Below are 18,972 nucleotides of genomic sequence, written 5' to 3' on the forward strand. Positions count from 1 at the left end.
TTTTCTAAAGAAATAGCGAATAAAAAGTGAGTCTGGAACCTGATGGAATTAAACACTTTTGGTTCTTGTTGTTGATCAAGAACAGGCTCTTTAAAGTTCGGCATATTGGTTTCCGGGATGTGAAGCACCAAGTTCACAGACGGTTTCTAAAAAACTGAAGAATAAAAAGTTCTCTGTACAACCACAAATTACTTTCCTACACTGTATTATTCTTTGGACAGCCAAAATGCTCTTCATGATTAATTGGGTTCTTAATTATCTAGATTTTTTTAATTGGTTCTTCAGATCAACATATTAATTTCTTAGCTCTAAATGGGCAGTACATAGATGTTTTTCTACAGAATTAGCAGATAAACAATGAGTTTGGAACCTAACTGAATTAAACACTTTTGGTTCCTCAGACCAATAACAGTTTTTGGCGCTTTAAGGTTCGGCATATTGGTTTCTGGGATCTGAAACGTCAAGTTCACAGCTGGTTTCTAAAGAACTGAAAAATAGAAAGTTCTCTGTAGAACTTAGAGAGCCAAAAAGCTTGTGATGTGTCTTTGTAATAGGTTCTTGGGCAAAGTGTTTCTTAATTATCTAGAGTTCTTGAATTGGCTCTTCTGAGAGCCAAGAACCTCCTTTTGGTTCAACATATTGGTTTCGGAACTGCCAAGTTCATTAAGATTCCAAAAAAAAAAATTAAATTCTCTGTAGAACCTCAAATGGTTCTGTTACACTCTCAAAAATAAAAGTTCCAAAATGGAACCACAGAAGAAATATTTTGGGCTCCCCCAAATAAAAGTTCTAAAAAAAAACAACCATATTTTTCTAGAGTTCTTGGATGTTCTTCATGGAACACTGATGCTAATAAAGAACCTTAATTTTTAAGTTCTCATTTGTGGTTCTTGTTACAACCTATTAGAGTGCAAGAAACTGAGAAACCACTATCCTTTTAGGATGTCTGTGAGCTGTCCAGCATATGCAAATGCCCAGTTTAATGTCTTTAATAGATAATAACCTCCGTCCTGAAACTCGAACTCCCTAACCGCACAGACTCGGAGCAGATCTGTTGCTCTATCCTGAAGGATACTGTTACACCTTTACTTTTTGGTGAAGAAGCTGGACAGACCCAGGGTGGGAGGGCTGTTCTCAAGCGATCTCGACTGGGGGAGATTACATGCAAATAAAAGTACTCACTTGTTTTTGTCGCTCATGTTGACCGTGCCGTGCGCGTCCTCTTCTCCCGGACCCGCTCGTACTTCTCCTTAGTCTGAATTAAAGTGCGTCCGGGCTTGAGAAAGACTTTCAAAATACGCGCAAGTGCGAATTCGCTTCAAGTTCAGCGTGTCTGGATGCGTAAAAGCAGGAAAACATACAGAGACTCACTTCTGTTTGTCTGGTGCCAGAGATAATTCGCTGCTGCTTCTACTAACTACAGTACATTCAGTGACTCCAGCAGTCATAACGCAACAGGCTCACGAACTCTCTCAGTACCGTCGGTAAACGCTCCACGTTGCGCGTAAACCTGCTCGCGTCGCGTCGCGCTTCGCAGCGCTCGTCTTGAGTCTTGTTCCATATTTAAAGATCTCGCCCTCCTCCAGCGTGACGCAGCAGTGGGAGGATGAGACACGAGAGGTCAGCATGTGAGATGCAACAGCGAATACCTGCATCTGCACCGAAACACTGAAAACACCTGAAAAATACTGAATCACAGTTAGAAAACATTTCTGCGATATATACAGCATATACGTTAAATGAAATACGCTCAAGTGAAGCATAAAAGTGTCATAAAAGTTACATTTTATGCTGTGTAACATGACTTTAGCGATCTCTCACTCTCTCTATATACATAGATAGATAGATATAATCTTACAGTAAATACGATGAGGATAAGTTTCATAATTTTTTGCGATGCTGCCTACCATGATCATATATATATATATATATAATACATTTTATATATATTGTAAGTATTATAGATAACATAATATGAACATTTTACGATATAAACATGCAGATATATGCTATATATATATATATATATACACACACACACACATTATATACACATAATAAATTATATATATATAATGTATACATAAAATATGTAGTAATACAATGCAGTGAAGTACGTTTATAAAAGTTATATATAATTAATATTCTACATGATATATATCAATATATCAACATATATATATATTAACATATAATTATTGTAGATTAGAGATATATATATAATATACATTTTATATATATTATAATTATTATAGATGACATTTAAATAGAAATATATAAGATATAAACATACAGATATATGCTTTATATATATATATAAACATTATATATACATATCATAAATATAGATTATATATATAATGTAATATAATTTATACATAAAATATATAGTAATTAAATACAATGAAGTGTTTTATAAAAGTATATATAATTAGTTTTATACATTATATATGGATATATATATATATATATATATATATATACATACACACTCATTATGTCTGTGTGTGTGTAAATAAATAAATAAATATAATTCAGATTCACTATATGCTATAAAGAAAGTGTAAATTAATATATAGCCAAAATAATACATATAACAATATAACTGTTAATAAACAAACTGGGTTTTAATGTTGGAAATATTTAGTTAATCTTTAATACTCGGTAATATGACTTAAGTATATAAATTAAATTAATACTCATATTAAGACTATATGATTGTTATAATTTAATATAACAAATTTGATCTATAAGAAATTTCATGAGTTTTCCTCGTATAACTTGATTACATTTACAAAACCATGAAACCATTAAAAGATAAACATGATTCTTGAGCACCTGATACTTGCAGACATACAAATATTTGGTATTGTAGACTTATTCAACATTTAGTAGAATATTCCAAATCATTTAGAAAAACTCCCGGAATGTCATCCAGCTGAAGTTTCACATTTCATGAAAACACTGTACTTTAAATCCTGAGTAATGATTGTGAAAACCTCAGTTCTTTCTACTTTATGATAGGAAATGATGACTTCAAATTCATGGAATAGCATAAGTTTGTTGTACTGTTCGTAAAGTGCTGTAGAACTACGCCACCAACTGGTGTTTCAGGACTATGAGCACACACCTGTGCACATCACATTTGTATCACGCGCTCATTTACAGGAACAGCTTTCCCAAAAACTCTCAGCATTCACTCTCCCTCATGCAGCTCCAGCATACCGGTGTTAAATGACACGAGGGAGAGTGAACGATGATTCAGCTGATTTTAAGTAAACTATTCCTTTAAAGTCACACAAAGTATGTTTTGATTAAAGCAGAGAGTGGTTGAATATGTATACATTACCTTTTAAATGTTTGGGGTCGGTGAGATTTTTTTTTAAAAGAAATAATATATTTATTCAGCAAGGATGCATTAAGTTGATCAAAAGTGACAGTAAAGACATTGTTACAAAAGATTTCTACTAGCTGTTTTAAACATTCTACTCATCAAATAATCCTGAAAATAAATTTATAATCAAGTAATCAACACTGATTTTTAACACTGATAATAATGTTTCTTGAACAGCAAATCAGAATATTAGAATGATTACTGAAAGATCATGTGACACTGAAGACTGGAGTAATGATGCTGAAAATTCAGCTTGGCATCATAAAAAAAATTACATATGAAAATATATTCAAATAGAGAACAGTTATTTTAAACTGCAATAATATTTTACAATATTACTGATTTTACTGTATTTTTGATCAAATAAATGGAGCCTTGTTGAGAAGAGACTTCTTCATATTTGTTCTTTAAAGAGAAATAGTTAATTATTCATTTTTTATTATTTAATTCATAAAGTATAAAAGTAAACAAAATTAAATAACAAAAACACTAAGTGCTAAATGTACACCAATGTTTGACACACTAAATTTCATCATTCAGTAAAATGTATATAAACAAACACACACACAATGTTACATTTTTGGCCAACATGCACCTTTTCTCATCGTAATCACAGGGTGCTCAGAAATTCTTTCACCTGGAAAGACAGAAGAAAAAAGGAAATAACCTTTTAAATTACAACTGTTTCACTTTCATACATTTAGTACTGAACTGTGTAATGCATTTGTGTGAATCCAAAGAAAGTGTGTATTCCACAGTGGGAATAATGTGCTACAAAGTGTCTCTAGTGTATAAATCATGTATAACATGCATTTTCTACAGTACAATAATGGTCCCTGTATTGCACCCTCATCATAAGATGCAACTTTAGTTCCGCCACATTTGACAAACGTCTACATGATATGCTAGATTAACTTAATGCAAAAGTGAAAACTCATTTGCTCAAGTTCACGTCATTCCAAGAAACATTAAACATAAAGAGAGTGAGTAAATAATGACAGATTATTCACTTTTTCTGTCTACATGTCATACCTTCTCGATCATATCAGCACACTTCATATTGTTGTCTTTAAAATCGTCATTGACATCCAGGGTAAGAACCGGCACTTCATTCAGATACTCAAACTCCATACTGCACACACACATGCACAATGAGGGATTACAATTTATTTATGTTTAAAAATTAATTCATTTAAATCCTTGTTTAAAAATAATTTACTCACTATATTTTACATCCTTAAAAAAGTTACTATACATGTAAAATATCTAAATATAAATAAAAAAAAATATAGAAAATGCATTTACATATATATATTAAAATTATATAAAATTAAAATGAAATATTATATATATATATATATATTTTTTTTTTTTTTTTTAAAGAATTTATTTTGAATAACTATTTCTATTTGTATCATCATATCATCTTTGTATTAAAAAATGAAATGTAAATTAAGAAAAAAAATAAAAAAATGTAATAATAATTTATTTTTGAAAAAAAAAGTTACATATAATTACGTTTAAACATTAAAACCTTAATTAACCTTAAAAATGAATATTAAAATATTGAAATATAAATTAATAAATAAAATCAAAATAATATAATGTATTTTTGTATCAGCTACATTTTACATCCTTAAAGTCAATATATTAAAAAAAAGTAAATTAAGAAAAAAAATGATAATAATAATAATAATAATAAAAACAACAATAATAATAAAAATTGTATTATCTAATATCTAAAAGCAAATAAATAAATAAAAATTAAAAAGTTACATATATAATTACTTTTAAACATCCTTAAAATTAATATCTAAATATCTAAATACAAATTAATAGATAAAATCAAAATAATATATAATAATGTATTTTTGTATCAATGTATCATCGACTACATTTTGCACCCCTAAAGTTAAAATATATAAAAAAAGAAATGTAAATTAAGAAATAAATTAAAAAAATGAAATTTCTAATAATAATATTTATTTTGTATGATCTAATATCTAAAAGCAAATTAATAAATAAAAAAATAAAAAGTTGTATAATTATTTTTGAACATCCTTTAAAAAGATCATATAAAAATATCTAAATATAAATTAATAATAAAATTAAAATATATAATGTATTTTTGTATCATCTTTGTATCATCAGCTACATTTTACAGTCTTAAAGTTAATATATTAAAAACTGAATTTTCAATAAAATAAAATGTAATCAAATACAATATAAATATAATATATAATAAAAAGTTTATATAATATATAGAATTAAACTTAAAAATTCTAAAAAAAAAAAATCTAAATGTAAATAAAATCAAAATATATTTATTTTTGTATCATCTTGTGACATTTTCAATCCTTAAAAAAGCAAGTATATATTACATATTATATTTATCATATTATTTATTAATAAATTAATAAAATAAATAAAATTATAATAATTTATACAAATTTATATTAATTTTTAGAAACAACTTTTTAAAAAGGATGTCAAATATAGTGATACTTTGGTACTTATATGAGTGAACACATTATAATAGCTGGTGTTTGTAGTGTGTGTGTGTGTGTGTGTGTGTGTGTGTGTTTACCTCATAGTCCTGTGCTGTAACCAGCACTCATGTTTATAGTGAAGTTTCTCCAGATATTCCAGTGGAATTCCCTGTTCCTCATCTCTTCCTCTCAAATGCAATCGCTCCAAACATCTCTAAAAACACAAAACCGCCTTGTTTACTCTTTTTCACAGCACAGCAGAATCACTTTAAAGGCCCCATCTGGGTGTGCATTCATACTTCTGGTTTTGCCCGCAGGTAAATGATGCCGTCCAGCTCAATGTGCTTCCCAAACTGCTTATGGAGCCAGCTGTGCCAGTCCTGATAGATCGCCCACTCGGTTTCATTCACACACTCACTCTCATAGAGGTTAGAGGCAAAGATGTACCTGCAACACCACAATCAAAGTGATTAAAGTAAGCCGATTAGTTGATATTTCTATTTATTTGACTTTGTGACATAATGACGGTTGCATAACAATAACAGAGCCTTCATCAACGAAACGAGGAGATGCATTTCAGATGTTTGATAACATGTTAATAGCAGGTGCAATCTACCTGTCGCTGTACACGGATCGCTCGAAGAACTGCACCGGATTGTCGGCCTCTCGCAGTTTTCCGTTGGTGGATCTGATCTGCGAGCGGATGCGGCTCATGCAGGCGTAGCTCTGGAAGGTGTAGGCCCAGCGCTCGGGCTTCTCGTACATCATCCGCAGCACGTTTCCTCCACTCTTCTGAGAAGTGGTCAATTCCTGAACAAACACATAAACGTTAAATTGGTCAGCATTTGTTAAGCACCAAATATTTGATATTTGTGTCAAATTCTAGATCGAAATTGGTAAGATATTCAGTACCATGTTCTCTAGAAATGATTTTAATTTCTTTTTTTATAAAAATTATGACCTTGCTTAAATGCAAATTTAGGCATTCATTATTGTTAATATTAAATTATTAATATTTTTAACAATTAAACATCCAATAGTAATGATACAGCTGATAAATATAAATAAATAATGATAATTTTTTTTTCTTTAAATGTGTATATTTTTGTATTAATATTACAAATAATATAATGAAATGGCTTATGTTACACATGAATTTAAACATTCATTACTGTCATTATTAAATTATTAATATTTTAACGATTAAATATCGAGTATTGATGATACGAAGAATATATACAAGAACTGATCAGGTAATTCTCTTTAAATTTTTGTTTATTTTTATATAAATATTATAAATACTATATATATATATATATTTTTTTTTTTTTTGTACTGTTTTCTAGATAATTTTTTTTTGTTAAAAAAATATAATGAAATATAATGAACTATTACATTTGATACAGCTGATATACAAATATTGATCAATTTATTACATTTTTCTCTTTTTTCCTTTAACTTTTGTTTATTTTATATTAATATTATAAATATTTTATATATATATATATATATACTGTTTTCCAGCAATGCTACAACTATAATGAACTATTAAATGATTATTTTTTTTACGATTAAATATCCAAGTACTACATTTCTCTAGATATATTCATTTTATTTTACCCATGCATGTATATTTTGTTTATTTTATATTCTAATTATTAATTATTTTTATACATAAACCATAAAATATTATATATATTATTAGACTAGTAGCGTTTTTAAAGATTGAATATCCAATATATTGATCAACATGGTACAGTTAAATTACACTTCCCAATTTTAAACCTATTTTAAGTGCAATAGACAGTAACTACAGTTAACTAAAACCATTAAAAATTTGTTACTTAAAATAAAAAACATAAATTTTTATTTTAGTTCCACTACTTGCCAAAGCAACATTTCTTGTTTTAATTTAGTTTAATGTGATGCACCACAATTAAAAATATTAAAAACTATATAGACATATTTAAAAAAAAAAAAAAAAAAAAAAGAAGGGGGGAAAAAAAGAAAATGGAAACTATACAAAATAAAGAATTTAAAAAATAGCATCTCAAAAAATACTAAAAATAATACTGATGCAATAGTTTGCACCATGCAAGGCCTGATGAACTCTTATAGACATCAAATTAATAGATATAAATGATCTATTAAAATGTGACATTTACAAATGTGACATTTGGTTCAATTGACACTTCAGCAGTGGGTCAAATGCCATTCATGTCCACTGTAAGCCATAAATATAAAGACCAGCTTCTTGACACAAGAGACACAAGGACTCTCCCACAGAAAGCATGAACTCCAATTAAGGTTTAACTGATCTAACACTATATTTATCAGTAGTAAGTGTGTGAAGCAGCAGTTCTGTTCTGGTTATGTGCTCAGCCGCTCAGGACTAAACCATCTGTTAATTCCCAGGGGGAAGACAGTGTTTGCTCGAGCTGTTTCCATCGCAGCGTTGGTTTACAGGCCTACTTGTGATACTCTGACAGCAATACAGTAAACATGTAACGTACAGTGACCACAAAAATATTGATACTTGGGTCTGAATGTCAGTGCAGATAACAAAAGTGCCATCTGCACTCAGAAAGGAGCCATTCTGGGAATTACTTGTAACGGATATTATGTTATGCAATTATTATTGTTTAAAAAGTGTGTTTGTGTTAACTTTCTTGGTTTGGCATTTTGTTCTTTAAGACATGCATACATATTTCGTGCGTGAAGTCATTTTTAATACAATTTGGGCAGTCTTAAAGTATTATATTTGTTATACTACAGTATATAATATGTGTATACTAGTTATTTTTGACTGTACCTCATGTTCGTTGTGGTGAGTTTGTACATTGCACCATCTAGCGATGGGTTCCGGTACTACCTCCCATTCTCGATCATGTTCCTCCAGCAGGCGAACAAAAGTGGATTTACCCGCAGCTACAATAGGAAAATGTCAGATAAAAATCATATTTAAACGTTAATAAATATTACAAGAATAAACGACAGACATTTCTTCGACAACAGTCGAAAACCCTCTCAGGAAAACGCGGTTTAGCCGGATATGAGATGGTTTGCGAATATCTACAACCTAGCTTCCGCTATATTCTGACACAATTTTTAAATTTTAAAAGCAATGTAAGCTTTTAATAGCCAAAAATACACAAAAAAGCGAATATTTGCAAAAACGAATAATTACAAAAAATCTTCCTTCATAACAGGAAATGTTCGTTCAACGGCAAGACAGATTTGAAACAGGTTATACGTCAATAAATATTTATTTTCTTCATAGAAGTCAGAACATTAGTCGTAAAAGCAGAAAACACTATTAAAGGTCATTTTAACCTTATACAAACTGTGTTTGTAGCATTTTATGGTTATATCCAGCGATGAAATATGCTTACAGTACTGACAAAATACAATGAATGACTCACCAATGTTGCCTTCAATGGAAATACGCTTTAGTCTTTTCTCCAGGCTGTCGTTCAGAGGACTGGGACAGGCTCTTTTGGCTGTGGGAGACATTTTATCTTCATGCAATACTGGAGAAATGCACAATAACTCGGTGCAGTTACAGTCAGTTACTAGAGAAACAGGCGGGACATTAAAATTCTGGCGCTTAAACTTGAAGTTCCTCCCACCGGAAACAGCTGCTTTTAAACCTCATGTGCTTTAAGGTACATACACAACAGCAGTTGATTGTTATTGCCTAAAAAGAAAAAAAAAAACCACTTACGATCACTTACGGTAATTTATATCAACAATATTTAAAAATTGCTTTACCTGTAAACGGTTTTATTTAAATAAAATTTAAATTTTTAAATATTCAAATTTTTAAATATTAACATAAATTCAAAGAATCCTGAAAAAAAAAGTACTCAACTGTTTTAAAAAAAATGATAATAATAATAAAACATTAATAGCAAATCAGCATATTAGAATGATTTCTGAAGGATAACATGACACTGGGGACTAATGATGCTGGAAATTAAGTTTTGATCACAGGAATAAATTACATTTTAAAATACATACAAATAGAAAGCTGTTTTTTTAAATAGTAAAAATATTTCACAATATTACTGCTTTTGCTGGACTTCGGATTAAATAAATGCAGGCTAGATGAGCAAATCTTAGTGTTCAAAAACTTTTGACTGGCAGTCTGTTAAACAATAAACAAAATTAAAAAGCTGCTTTACCGGGAAACAGCCACAGAATTACAGAATTATTAGGCATCACAGAATTATTAGGCATGTTGATAATCTGGTCATATTTTTTTCCCCAAGCACATTTTACCAATTCCAAACCACAACAATCTTAATAACTACTATTAATTTTGTATTTAATCATTTGTAAGTGATATATAACTGTCCGTGAAGGCTGAAAGTGAAAAACTCCTTATATTCAGGTGTGCATAATTATTAGGCATGTTTTCTTTTACAGATAAAATGAGCCAAAAAAGAGAATTAACCCAGACTGAAAAGTCCAAATTATTAAATGCTCATGAGAAGAATGCAATACTCATGCATTACAAGAATTTGCAAAGTTAAGGCTTGACCATTGGACAGAGAAATGCTTGTTGAGTCTGCATGGTCAGAAAAAACAGGTGGAGAAGAAAAGATGCATGTTAACTGCAAAAGAATTAGGAATTAAGGTGAAGAATTAGGTGTGACACCATCAGGAACCGTTTCCAGTTCTCCAGCGCCACCATTTTCCAGAACTGCAACCTACCTGGAGTCTTCAGAAGTACAATGTGTCAGGTTCTCAGAGACTTTGCTTGGTAAAAAATCCTAAAAAATGCCCCTGACTTAAGAATAACAAGCTGATGTGTTGTGAAATACATGAAGACAGTTTCTTTTTTTTTTTTTTTTTTTTTTTTTTTTTTTTTTTTTATAGGCTTTATAGACAAGTTGAGAGTGACTCTTGAAGGACAAGCATCACATTCTCTTGTACCTCTGATTCAAGAATTTATCTTCCAAAATCTGGCAGTACGTTTTGGGAGTTCATTTTAGTCCATCTCTGCAAGTCAGACTTTTCAGGATTGGAGACTAAACATGAACTCCCAAAATGTACTGCCAGATTTTGGAAGATAAATTCTTGAATCAGAGGCACAAGAGAATGTGATGCTTGTCCTGCAAGAGTCACTTTCAACTTATCTGTCTATAAAGCCTATAAAAAAAATTAAAAAAAAACTGTCATGTATTTCACAACACGTCAGCTTGTCATTCTTATTAAGTCAGGGGCATTTTTTAGAATTTTTTACCAAGCAAAGTCTCTGAGAACCTGACACATTGTACTTCTGAAGACTCCAGGTAGGTTGCAGTTCTGGAAAATGGTGGCGCTGGAGAACTGGAAACGGTTCCTGATGGTGTCACACCTAATTCTTCCCCTTAATTCCTAATTCTTTTGCAGTTAACATGCATCTTTTCTTCTCCACCTGTTTTTTCTGACCATGCAGACTCAAGCATTTCTCTGTCCAATGGTCAAGCCTTAACTTTGCAAATTCTTGTAATGCATTAGTATTGCATTCTTCTCATGGGCATTTAATAATTTGGACTTTTCAGTCCGGGTTAAATCTCTTTTTTGGCTCATTTTATTTGTAAAAGAAAACATGCCTAATAATTATGCACACTTCCAGACTTCCAGAGTTTTTCACTTCCAGCCTTCATGGACAATTATATATCACATATAAATGATTAAATACAAAATTAACAGTAGTTATTAAGACTGATGTGGTTTGGAATTGGTAAAATGTGTTTGGAAAAAAAAATATGACCAGAATATCAACATGCCTAATAATTCTGCACACAGTGTAAATATAAAACATACATACACATAAAATGTTAAGAGGAGGGTTTTATTTTGCTCTATGTACAGCAAAAATAACATCAGTCAGTGATATTGTTTTATTCATGTAAACTAGAACAATATTAGGAAATCGTATGCATGTATTTACACATCTAACCTACCCTAATTATATTACAGTTCAGGGAAAATATATTCTCATTTTAGTGACAAAAATGCTCTATAAATACTTCATATCTGTCCGATATTAATTAGCGGTTGGCACTTTTACACTATGGCATAGCCCAAACCATTAGAAGTAAAACTATTACATTCATGAAACAATATAACTTCAAAACATCCAAACATAAATCTAAGCATTTTAAACAACTATAAAAGTGTTAATAGAAGAAAAGAGATGGAAAAAGGTTAAAATGGAGGTAGAGAAGAAAAACCCACAGTCATCAGAACCGAATGCTGAATATTTCTAACCATAACCGTAAAGCGTAACTCATCAACGTGCTGAATATTGACCGTACGAATAAGTATATTTCAAATGGGCGCCATGATTTAAATATTTAAGAAATGTTTGGCAACCCAGTTGCACAAATTCAATGCTTTACGAAAACAAAGAAAACTGAAACAGCCATGGCTTGTGCAAAACAAATATCTTATCAGAGACTGTGCTGCTGTCATACATGTTATGCATGTGTTGACACACAGCATAAGATATAAAGTCAAGGCCAACACTTCCCATCAGCCATGTGGGTCCTCCAGCATGCAAAATTCACATGTCAGTATTCGAAACCTGTCTAAAATAAACCTTCATAGTGACCGATATTAAATACGAAATGTATACTTACGAAACAAGCTCTGATATGAACTTGAAACAACAGTTCTGTCCAATAACACCAGTGAGGACAAACAACAAGATCATTATTGCATAGGAAAATCGACTTAAGCTATTTAACTCCATCTTGCTGCTGTCAGCATTACAGCACTGAAGAATCAAACAGCCTTTAACATTCACACTAGTCAAAGAAAGCGAATCTCCTAATCAATGCTACAGCACTGAATCACTGTAGTTTGTACTAAGCTCAGTTCTCATAGGTTAAAACCCCTTCCTATCAGTCACCAAACTAAACCAATAACGTGAAGGGCTTAAAATCATATGCAACCGTGTTATTCTGCCATTATGTTGTCATCAAATAGCAAAAATCAGTATGATCCTTTTAGAAATATTAGTATTGTGCCGTTCCTTCACTTCACTATGGTTTGTCTAGTAGTGCTGCGGGGTTAAAATTATCTGTACAAAGCAAAAGATAGAAGGAGAGTCAGAAGAGAGAGCAGGATCACTGTTTTTCTTCATTGCTAGCTTCTTTTCCTCTCCTCGTCTCAGTTTATCTGTCTTTTGTAGTGAGTTTCTCAATGAGCTCTTGAAGAGGCGCCAGCTCCTTACGATCAATCAAGTTAAACTCCTGAAAACAGACAAAATAATTGATTTAATTAATTAAAAATTCAAGAACATTAAAACTACAATACAGTTCATAAGTTCGGAATTGTTAAGGATTTTTAATGTTTGCAAATTAAGTCTCTTCTGCTCACCAAGACTACATTTATTTGATTAAAAATGCAGTAAAATCAGTAATACTGTGAAATATTATTACTATTTAAAATAACAGTTTTCTGTTTGAATATAATTTAAAATGCAATTTATTTCTGTGACATAAAGCTGATTTTTCAGCATCATTATTCCAGTCTTCAGTGTCACATGATCCTTCAGAAATCATTCTAATATGCTGATTTGCTGCTCAAAAACATTTCTTAATATCAATGCTGAAAACAGTTGTGCTGCTTAATATTTTGGGAAAACTGAACAGCATTTATTTGAAATAGAAATATTTTATAACATTATAAATGTCTTTAAGGTCACTTTTGATCAATTTAATGCATCCTTTATGAATAAAAGTATTAATTTCTTCAAAAAAAATAAAATAAAAAAAAATCACCTGTGCAATTTGAAACAAATGAAGCAACCCTTTTCATAAATTTGAGTAAACTGTATTTTTTTATTGCAAACTAATTTTTTACTGAAAACTAAACCAAATTAAGTCTCACCAAGACTGCATTTATTAGATTAAAAATGCAGTAAAATCAGTAATATTGTGAAATATTATTACTATTTAAAATAAGAGTTTTCTGTTTGAATATAATTTAAAATGTAATTTACTTCTGTGACGCAAAGCTAAATTTTTAGCATCATTACTCCAGTCCTCACTGTCACATGATCCTTCAGAAATCATTCTAATATGCTGACTTTCTGCCTAAAAACATTTATTAATATCAGTGTTGAAAACAGTTCTGCTGCTTAATATTTTGTGGAAGCATTTCAGCATTTCTTTGAAATTTTATAACATTATAAATGTATTTTCTGTCACTTTTGATCAATTTAATGCATCTTTTATGAATAAAAAAGCACCCCTTTTCATATATCATTTGAGCAAAACATATTACACATTTATTGCATATTTTACTGAAAACTGCACACTGTTCACTTACATTGTTTACATTTTTAATTGAGATGCAATCTGAATTAATTTCAATATAGTTTCAGATAAAACACAAATTTATGACCATCACAAAAAAAGTTTTTACAGATAGCTCTACCTCTAAAATAAGCCCCATAGTTTTTGTAAAACAGACAATATGCACAAACTGCTGATCCCATATCATTTGAATACTATATTAAGTTGCTTGACAACTGAAAAAAGCCTACATTTATACTAATAAATTGTATAACTTGGGAGAAAAGTTGTTTGTTTTGACTATTAATTGCTATATTTTGTCATTTGCTATTGCTGCCATATAATAAAGCTGTAAGCCACTTAAGACTTGTTAAGGCACTTTTAAAGATGTTCATAATAAGCATAAAGCAGTGACCGCACCTGTACAAAGAAGATGAAGTGTTTGAAAGACGTGTTGAGGTGAGCTTCCTCTTGAAGCTGCATAACGGCGTCAAAGTGTTGATGATATATATGAGCATAAACTCTGAACAAACGTTTCAGGATGGTTTTGGCCACAGACATGAAGTTCTTGGGGAAGGGAACACCTGGACAGGTGGGACAGATGGAGTTAAATACCACAAAACCTGCTATTATAGACATTATGAATATGGTAAAGTTCATATAAAACAAACATTAACTGAAATAACTTTAAAACAAATTTTATTTTAGCTGCTTTAAAAGCAACATTTCTTATTTATTAATGAGAACATTATTAAATATATAATATATAAAAACATATATACTGACATTTAAAAAAAAAAATACAAAGAACTAAAACTAAAATGAAAACAGACAATATAACATGTTATTAATAAAAGCTACAATAGTACCTCAATGATGCTAAAATAACACTGCACCAGTACCTATTTTAGAAGGAAACAGGGTCTCCTCATCCAGCTGATCTTGAACCCACGTCATCAGATAATCAATGTACTTGGGAGCCGAGCATTTAATAGGCTTCTTAATGTTGGTCCCATCTGCCCAATGATACTCGTATCTAAAGGAAAAGAGATGAGTGATGCAGAGACAAAGACACCATTATTTATTCTTCACTGTTCAAACACACTCACTTTGGTCCCGCAGACATGACCGGACAGCTGTCCTCAGAGCAGAAATCCGTGATGGTGCCGTACAGCATGTTAATCTGGTTAAAGAAATCCACCGCTGCAGAAACAACCAAACAGAAACATTTATATTTATTGTTTTATTGGTTCCACCTAGAAAAGTAGTATGGCTGCTGTATTTACAGTGAAACAGAGTGAGACACAGTGTACAGTCAGATCAAAAAGTCAAAGAACATATTTAAAATTTAAATTTAAATCTGGTTAAATAGAATTTAGAATTTTAAAACATTTAAAATATATATATATAAAAAAACTAACATTCTGAGTTATTTCCAGGTCAAATTAGTGTCACCTATCATGTGAATCTTTATTTATTAACAATATTTAATATACACTACCAGTCAAAAGTTTTTGAACAGTAAGATTTGTAATGCTTTTTAAAAAAGTCTCTTCTGCTCACCAAGCCTGCATTTATTTAACCCAAAGTACAGCAAAAACAGCACAATTTATAAATATTTTTACTTTTTCAAATAACCATTTTATATTTTAATATAATTTAAAATGTAATTTATTTCTGTGATCAAAGCTGAATTTTTAGCATCATTACTCCAGTCTTCAGTGTCCCCTGGTCCTTAAGAAATCGTTCTAATATGCTGATTTACTGTTCAAAAAACATTTTTTATTATTATTATCATCAATATTTAAAACAGTAGCTTCTTTGGATTCTTTGATTAACAGAATTTAGCTTTTTTTGTAACTTTTGGGGAAGGAAATATAGAAATTAATACTTTTATTTAGCAAGGATGCTTTAAACTCAAAGAAACCTGAAAAAAAAAATTATACTCAGCTGTTTTCAACTTTAAAAAATTATAAATGTTTTTTGAGCAGCAAATCAGAATATTAGAATGATTTTGAAATCACAGGAATAAAGTACATTTTAAAATATATTCAAATAAAAAAAACATTTTAGATAGGAAAAATATTTCAAAATTTGACTGTTTTTGCTGTATTTTGGATCAAAAAAAAATGCAGGCTTGGTGAGCAGAAGAGACTTCCTTAAAAACACTAAAAATCACTGTTCAAAAACATTTGACTGGTAGTGTTTATACAAAATTAAAAATATATACTCATATTTAATATATCTCATTTCATTTTTTCTATTTTACTTTTTTAGGACAAGGGAAAGTAGGGTTAAATAGGAAATAGGAAAAATGCTTGATTATTAATTAGAATTGGTACATGTTCTTGCTTCCACTGACGCACAAGATGCTCATGAATCATCTGAAATCATGCTGGAGCACATGATTATCAGGTTTTACTCAAGTCAGTTCTATGCTGATTAGAGAGACAAATGAGACAATCACGAAAGTCATATTCATTTCCAAATTGCAAAAGAACACAAAACAGCAGCATTTCCACTAGTAGTCTCAGACTATTGCATCCTGCTGGATATGACTGGATGTTGGGGGAGGTGTGTAAGCAATTTTGCAATGGACACAGAGTCTCTCGGGACTGTCTGGGTGATCGGTAAAGACAGGACGGGTCTGGTTTGGTGTCATCAATAGGTCAAAGGTCAAAGTTGTTAAGTTGGAAATGAGAAAAGCAACTGAACGCATAGAGAGAAAGAAGAAAACCATCTGGAATAACAAAAAACACTAGAAACAGAACAAATGATTCACTTTGTGGGTGTGCGTAAGGGGATAAATGATAAACATGATGTCACTCTTGGTTCTTACTGTTGACGGCCACCCATTCGTTCAGATCTTCTCCGTCAGGAAGCATGACGGCCATACGCAGGTTCCCACTGCCCAGTGTGGCTTCGGCGTGTTTGAGCAGCTCATACTGATGAGAGCCTTCTGGAATATTCTTCTTCGGCTTAAACGTCTTAGACGAACGATTTCCGCTGGAGGAGATTTAAAAAAAAGGCGTTTTAAAGAAAAAGTTCATCCAAAAACAAACATTTGATGAAAATGCACTCACCCTCAGGACATTCCAAGATGTAAATGAGTTTGTTTCTTCATCAGATTTGGAGAAATGCAACATTATGTCACCAATGGATCCTCTGTAGTGAATGGGTGCCGTCAGAATGAGAGTCCAAACAGCTGATAATAAGTAATAAGCTGTGTGTTTATAAGAAACAAATTCATTATAGTGATGTTTTTATCAGCTGTTAAGACTCTCATTCTGACGGCACCCATTCACTACACAGCATCCATTGGTGAGAAGGTGACGTAATGCTACATTCCTCCAAATCTGATGAAGAAAAACTCATTTTCATTTTGAATGGTCTGAAGGCCAAAACAGGCTGTACGAAATACCGCCTAGTCAAGATAATTATAAGCACGTGTCTGTGTACTAATGTCATTTTTTACATATTTCTCATCTGGTTAACAATGCAAATCTTCAGACGCACACGTCGTTTATCCGGTTTCGATCAAAGGAAAGCACATGCCATTTTTCACTTGAAATTCAAAAACATCACAATGGCAATGACATCACATGTCTGTGTTTGCTCTTAACTTCTCCTAAATCACATGCTTCCGGCAAACCATCGCAAGCACTGCACAATAGTTTCCATATTAAATCATTCTCAGCTGTTTTGAGGAGGCCGGTTTTTGTACGACGGACTTCTCTTATGGTTTTAGACAACCTTATCAGTAAATTTAATTTCAGTGCATCATAACAAACATCTCTTGCCGAGTCTTCAGATTACAGAATCAGATTGAGAAATGATCTGCATTTGAGATGTCCTCACTGGCTTCCTCTTGTAAGATGTAAACATGTTCTTTAAAGTAATTACAGAAAGCAAATACACCCTGCTCCCTCCCAAAATGATGTGATTAGAATGATGCGAGGCTGTTAAACTTACTTAACCAGCATTTTGGGTGGATAAACATATTCATATGACAGATGTAACATCATGCACTCCCTGCTAAGAATTGCATTTCATGCAATTTCATCAACAGCTCAGTTTCTCAACATGGAGTACAGACTATTTTCCAACTTTGGATGCATCACAGGATTTGCACACAGTGCAACTCTCTGATCTCTAATACAAAGTGACAAGACACACAACGTGCTTTTGAACAGCACAGTGTGAAACAAACATGCATTACATAAGATCTGCCCCCCTTCCAGCCCCGCACATCAGAGAGCCAAGAAACCGGTGTAAATGTGCCAGATTTGGGCTAATCTCGATGCCGACGCATTTGCAATAAAATTGCCATCTTTTAACCCAACTGTCAGGTTGAAATACTGACACATTTAACCATCTCCACGCGGAGAACTGAAGTCAATTCGGTTCAAAAACTCAAACAGCTCTTTAGCAAGACGAGCTAAGGGAGTAAAATGGTATTCGTCTATAAATAATCGTTAAATCATAGAGTCAAACTCACAATAAGAAGCTCATCTTCTTCTGTCTGGCCGGTTCGGAGTTCTGCTGCTGATCCCGGTCGGAGCTTCTGCTTCGTGTAGTGCAGAGACACCTGGCAACAAACTTCCCACAGCCGCTGTGGATTCTCTATTGTGATTTGTAGATCTGTAAATCATGTTACAATTGAGTAAACACAGAGGGAAGGTCGACATATGTTTTGGAGATCTGTGTTAACGCAGAAGCCACAAAATCTCGCGATGGTTCGTGTCGCTGACGTCAGCTTGTTTTCCGATTACGCTTTTATTTTTATTTTTATTTT

The 18,972-nt window shown here is 31.6% G+C and overlaps 3 protein-coding genes across 5 annotated transcripts in view; all 3 read right to left on the bottom strand.

The window, feature by feature from the left end:
* The window catches only part of slc4a4b (solute carrier family 4 member 4b), a 63,714-nt gene extending 62,145 nt beyond the window's left edge, over positions 1–1,569 (bottom strand). For all 3 annotated transcript variants that reach the window (XM_051093145.1, XM_051093144.1, XM_051093143.1), the window contains exon 1: positions 1,183–1,569. In XM_051093145.1, the coding sequence (XP_050949102.1) occupies positions 1,183–1,199 (17 nt within the window). In that variant the 5' untranslated portion in view covers positions 1,200–1,569. The remainder of the gene's footprint in view (positions 1–1,182) is intronic.
* Positions 1,570–2,821: 1,252 nt separating this feature from the next.
* dck (deoxycytidine kinase) lies at positions 2,822–9,522 on the bottom strand. The gene is made up of 7 exons (XM_051093505.1): positions 9,306–9,522; positions 8,696–8,811; positions 6,500–6,693; positions 6,183–6,330; positions 5,982–6,097; positions 4,427–4,526; positions 2,822–4,031 (listed from the first exon to the last, which is right to left on the bottom strand). Exons 1-7 carry the CDS (start codon positions 9,394–9,396, stop codon positions 4,005–4,007), a joined length of 792 nt encoding a protein of 263 aa, XP_050949462.1. The 5' UTR covers positions 9,397–9,522; the 3' UTR covers positions 2,822–4,004.
* A 2,184-nt stretch (positions 9,523–11,706) lies between these two features.
* Positions 11,707–18,809, bottom strand: mob1bb (MOB kinase activator 1Bb). The gene is made up of 6 exons (XM_051093506.1): positions 18,676–18,809; positions 17,017–17,183; positions 15,287–15,380; positions 15,080–15,213; positions 14,598–14,761; positions 11,707–13,130 (listed from the first exon to the last, which is right to left on the bottom strand). The coding sequence occupies exons 1-6, from the start codon at positions 18,687–18,689 to the stop codon at positions 13,053–13,055; spliced, it is 651 nt and encodes a 216-aa protein (XP_050949463.1). The 5' UTR covers positions 18,690–18,809; the 3' UTR covers positions 11,707–13,052.
* Positions 18,810–18,972: the final 163 nt, after the last annotated feature.

The sequence above is a fragment of the Labeo rohita genome, chromosome 21 (genome assembly GCF_022985175.1).
Source record: "Labeo rohita strain BAU-BD-2019 chromosome 21, IGBB_LRoh.1.0, whole genome shotgun sequence".
In the NCBI taxonomy this organism is placed as follows: Eukaryota; Metazoa; Chordata; class Actinopteri; order Cypriniformes; family Cyprinidae; genus Labeo; species Labeo rohita.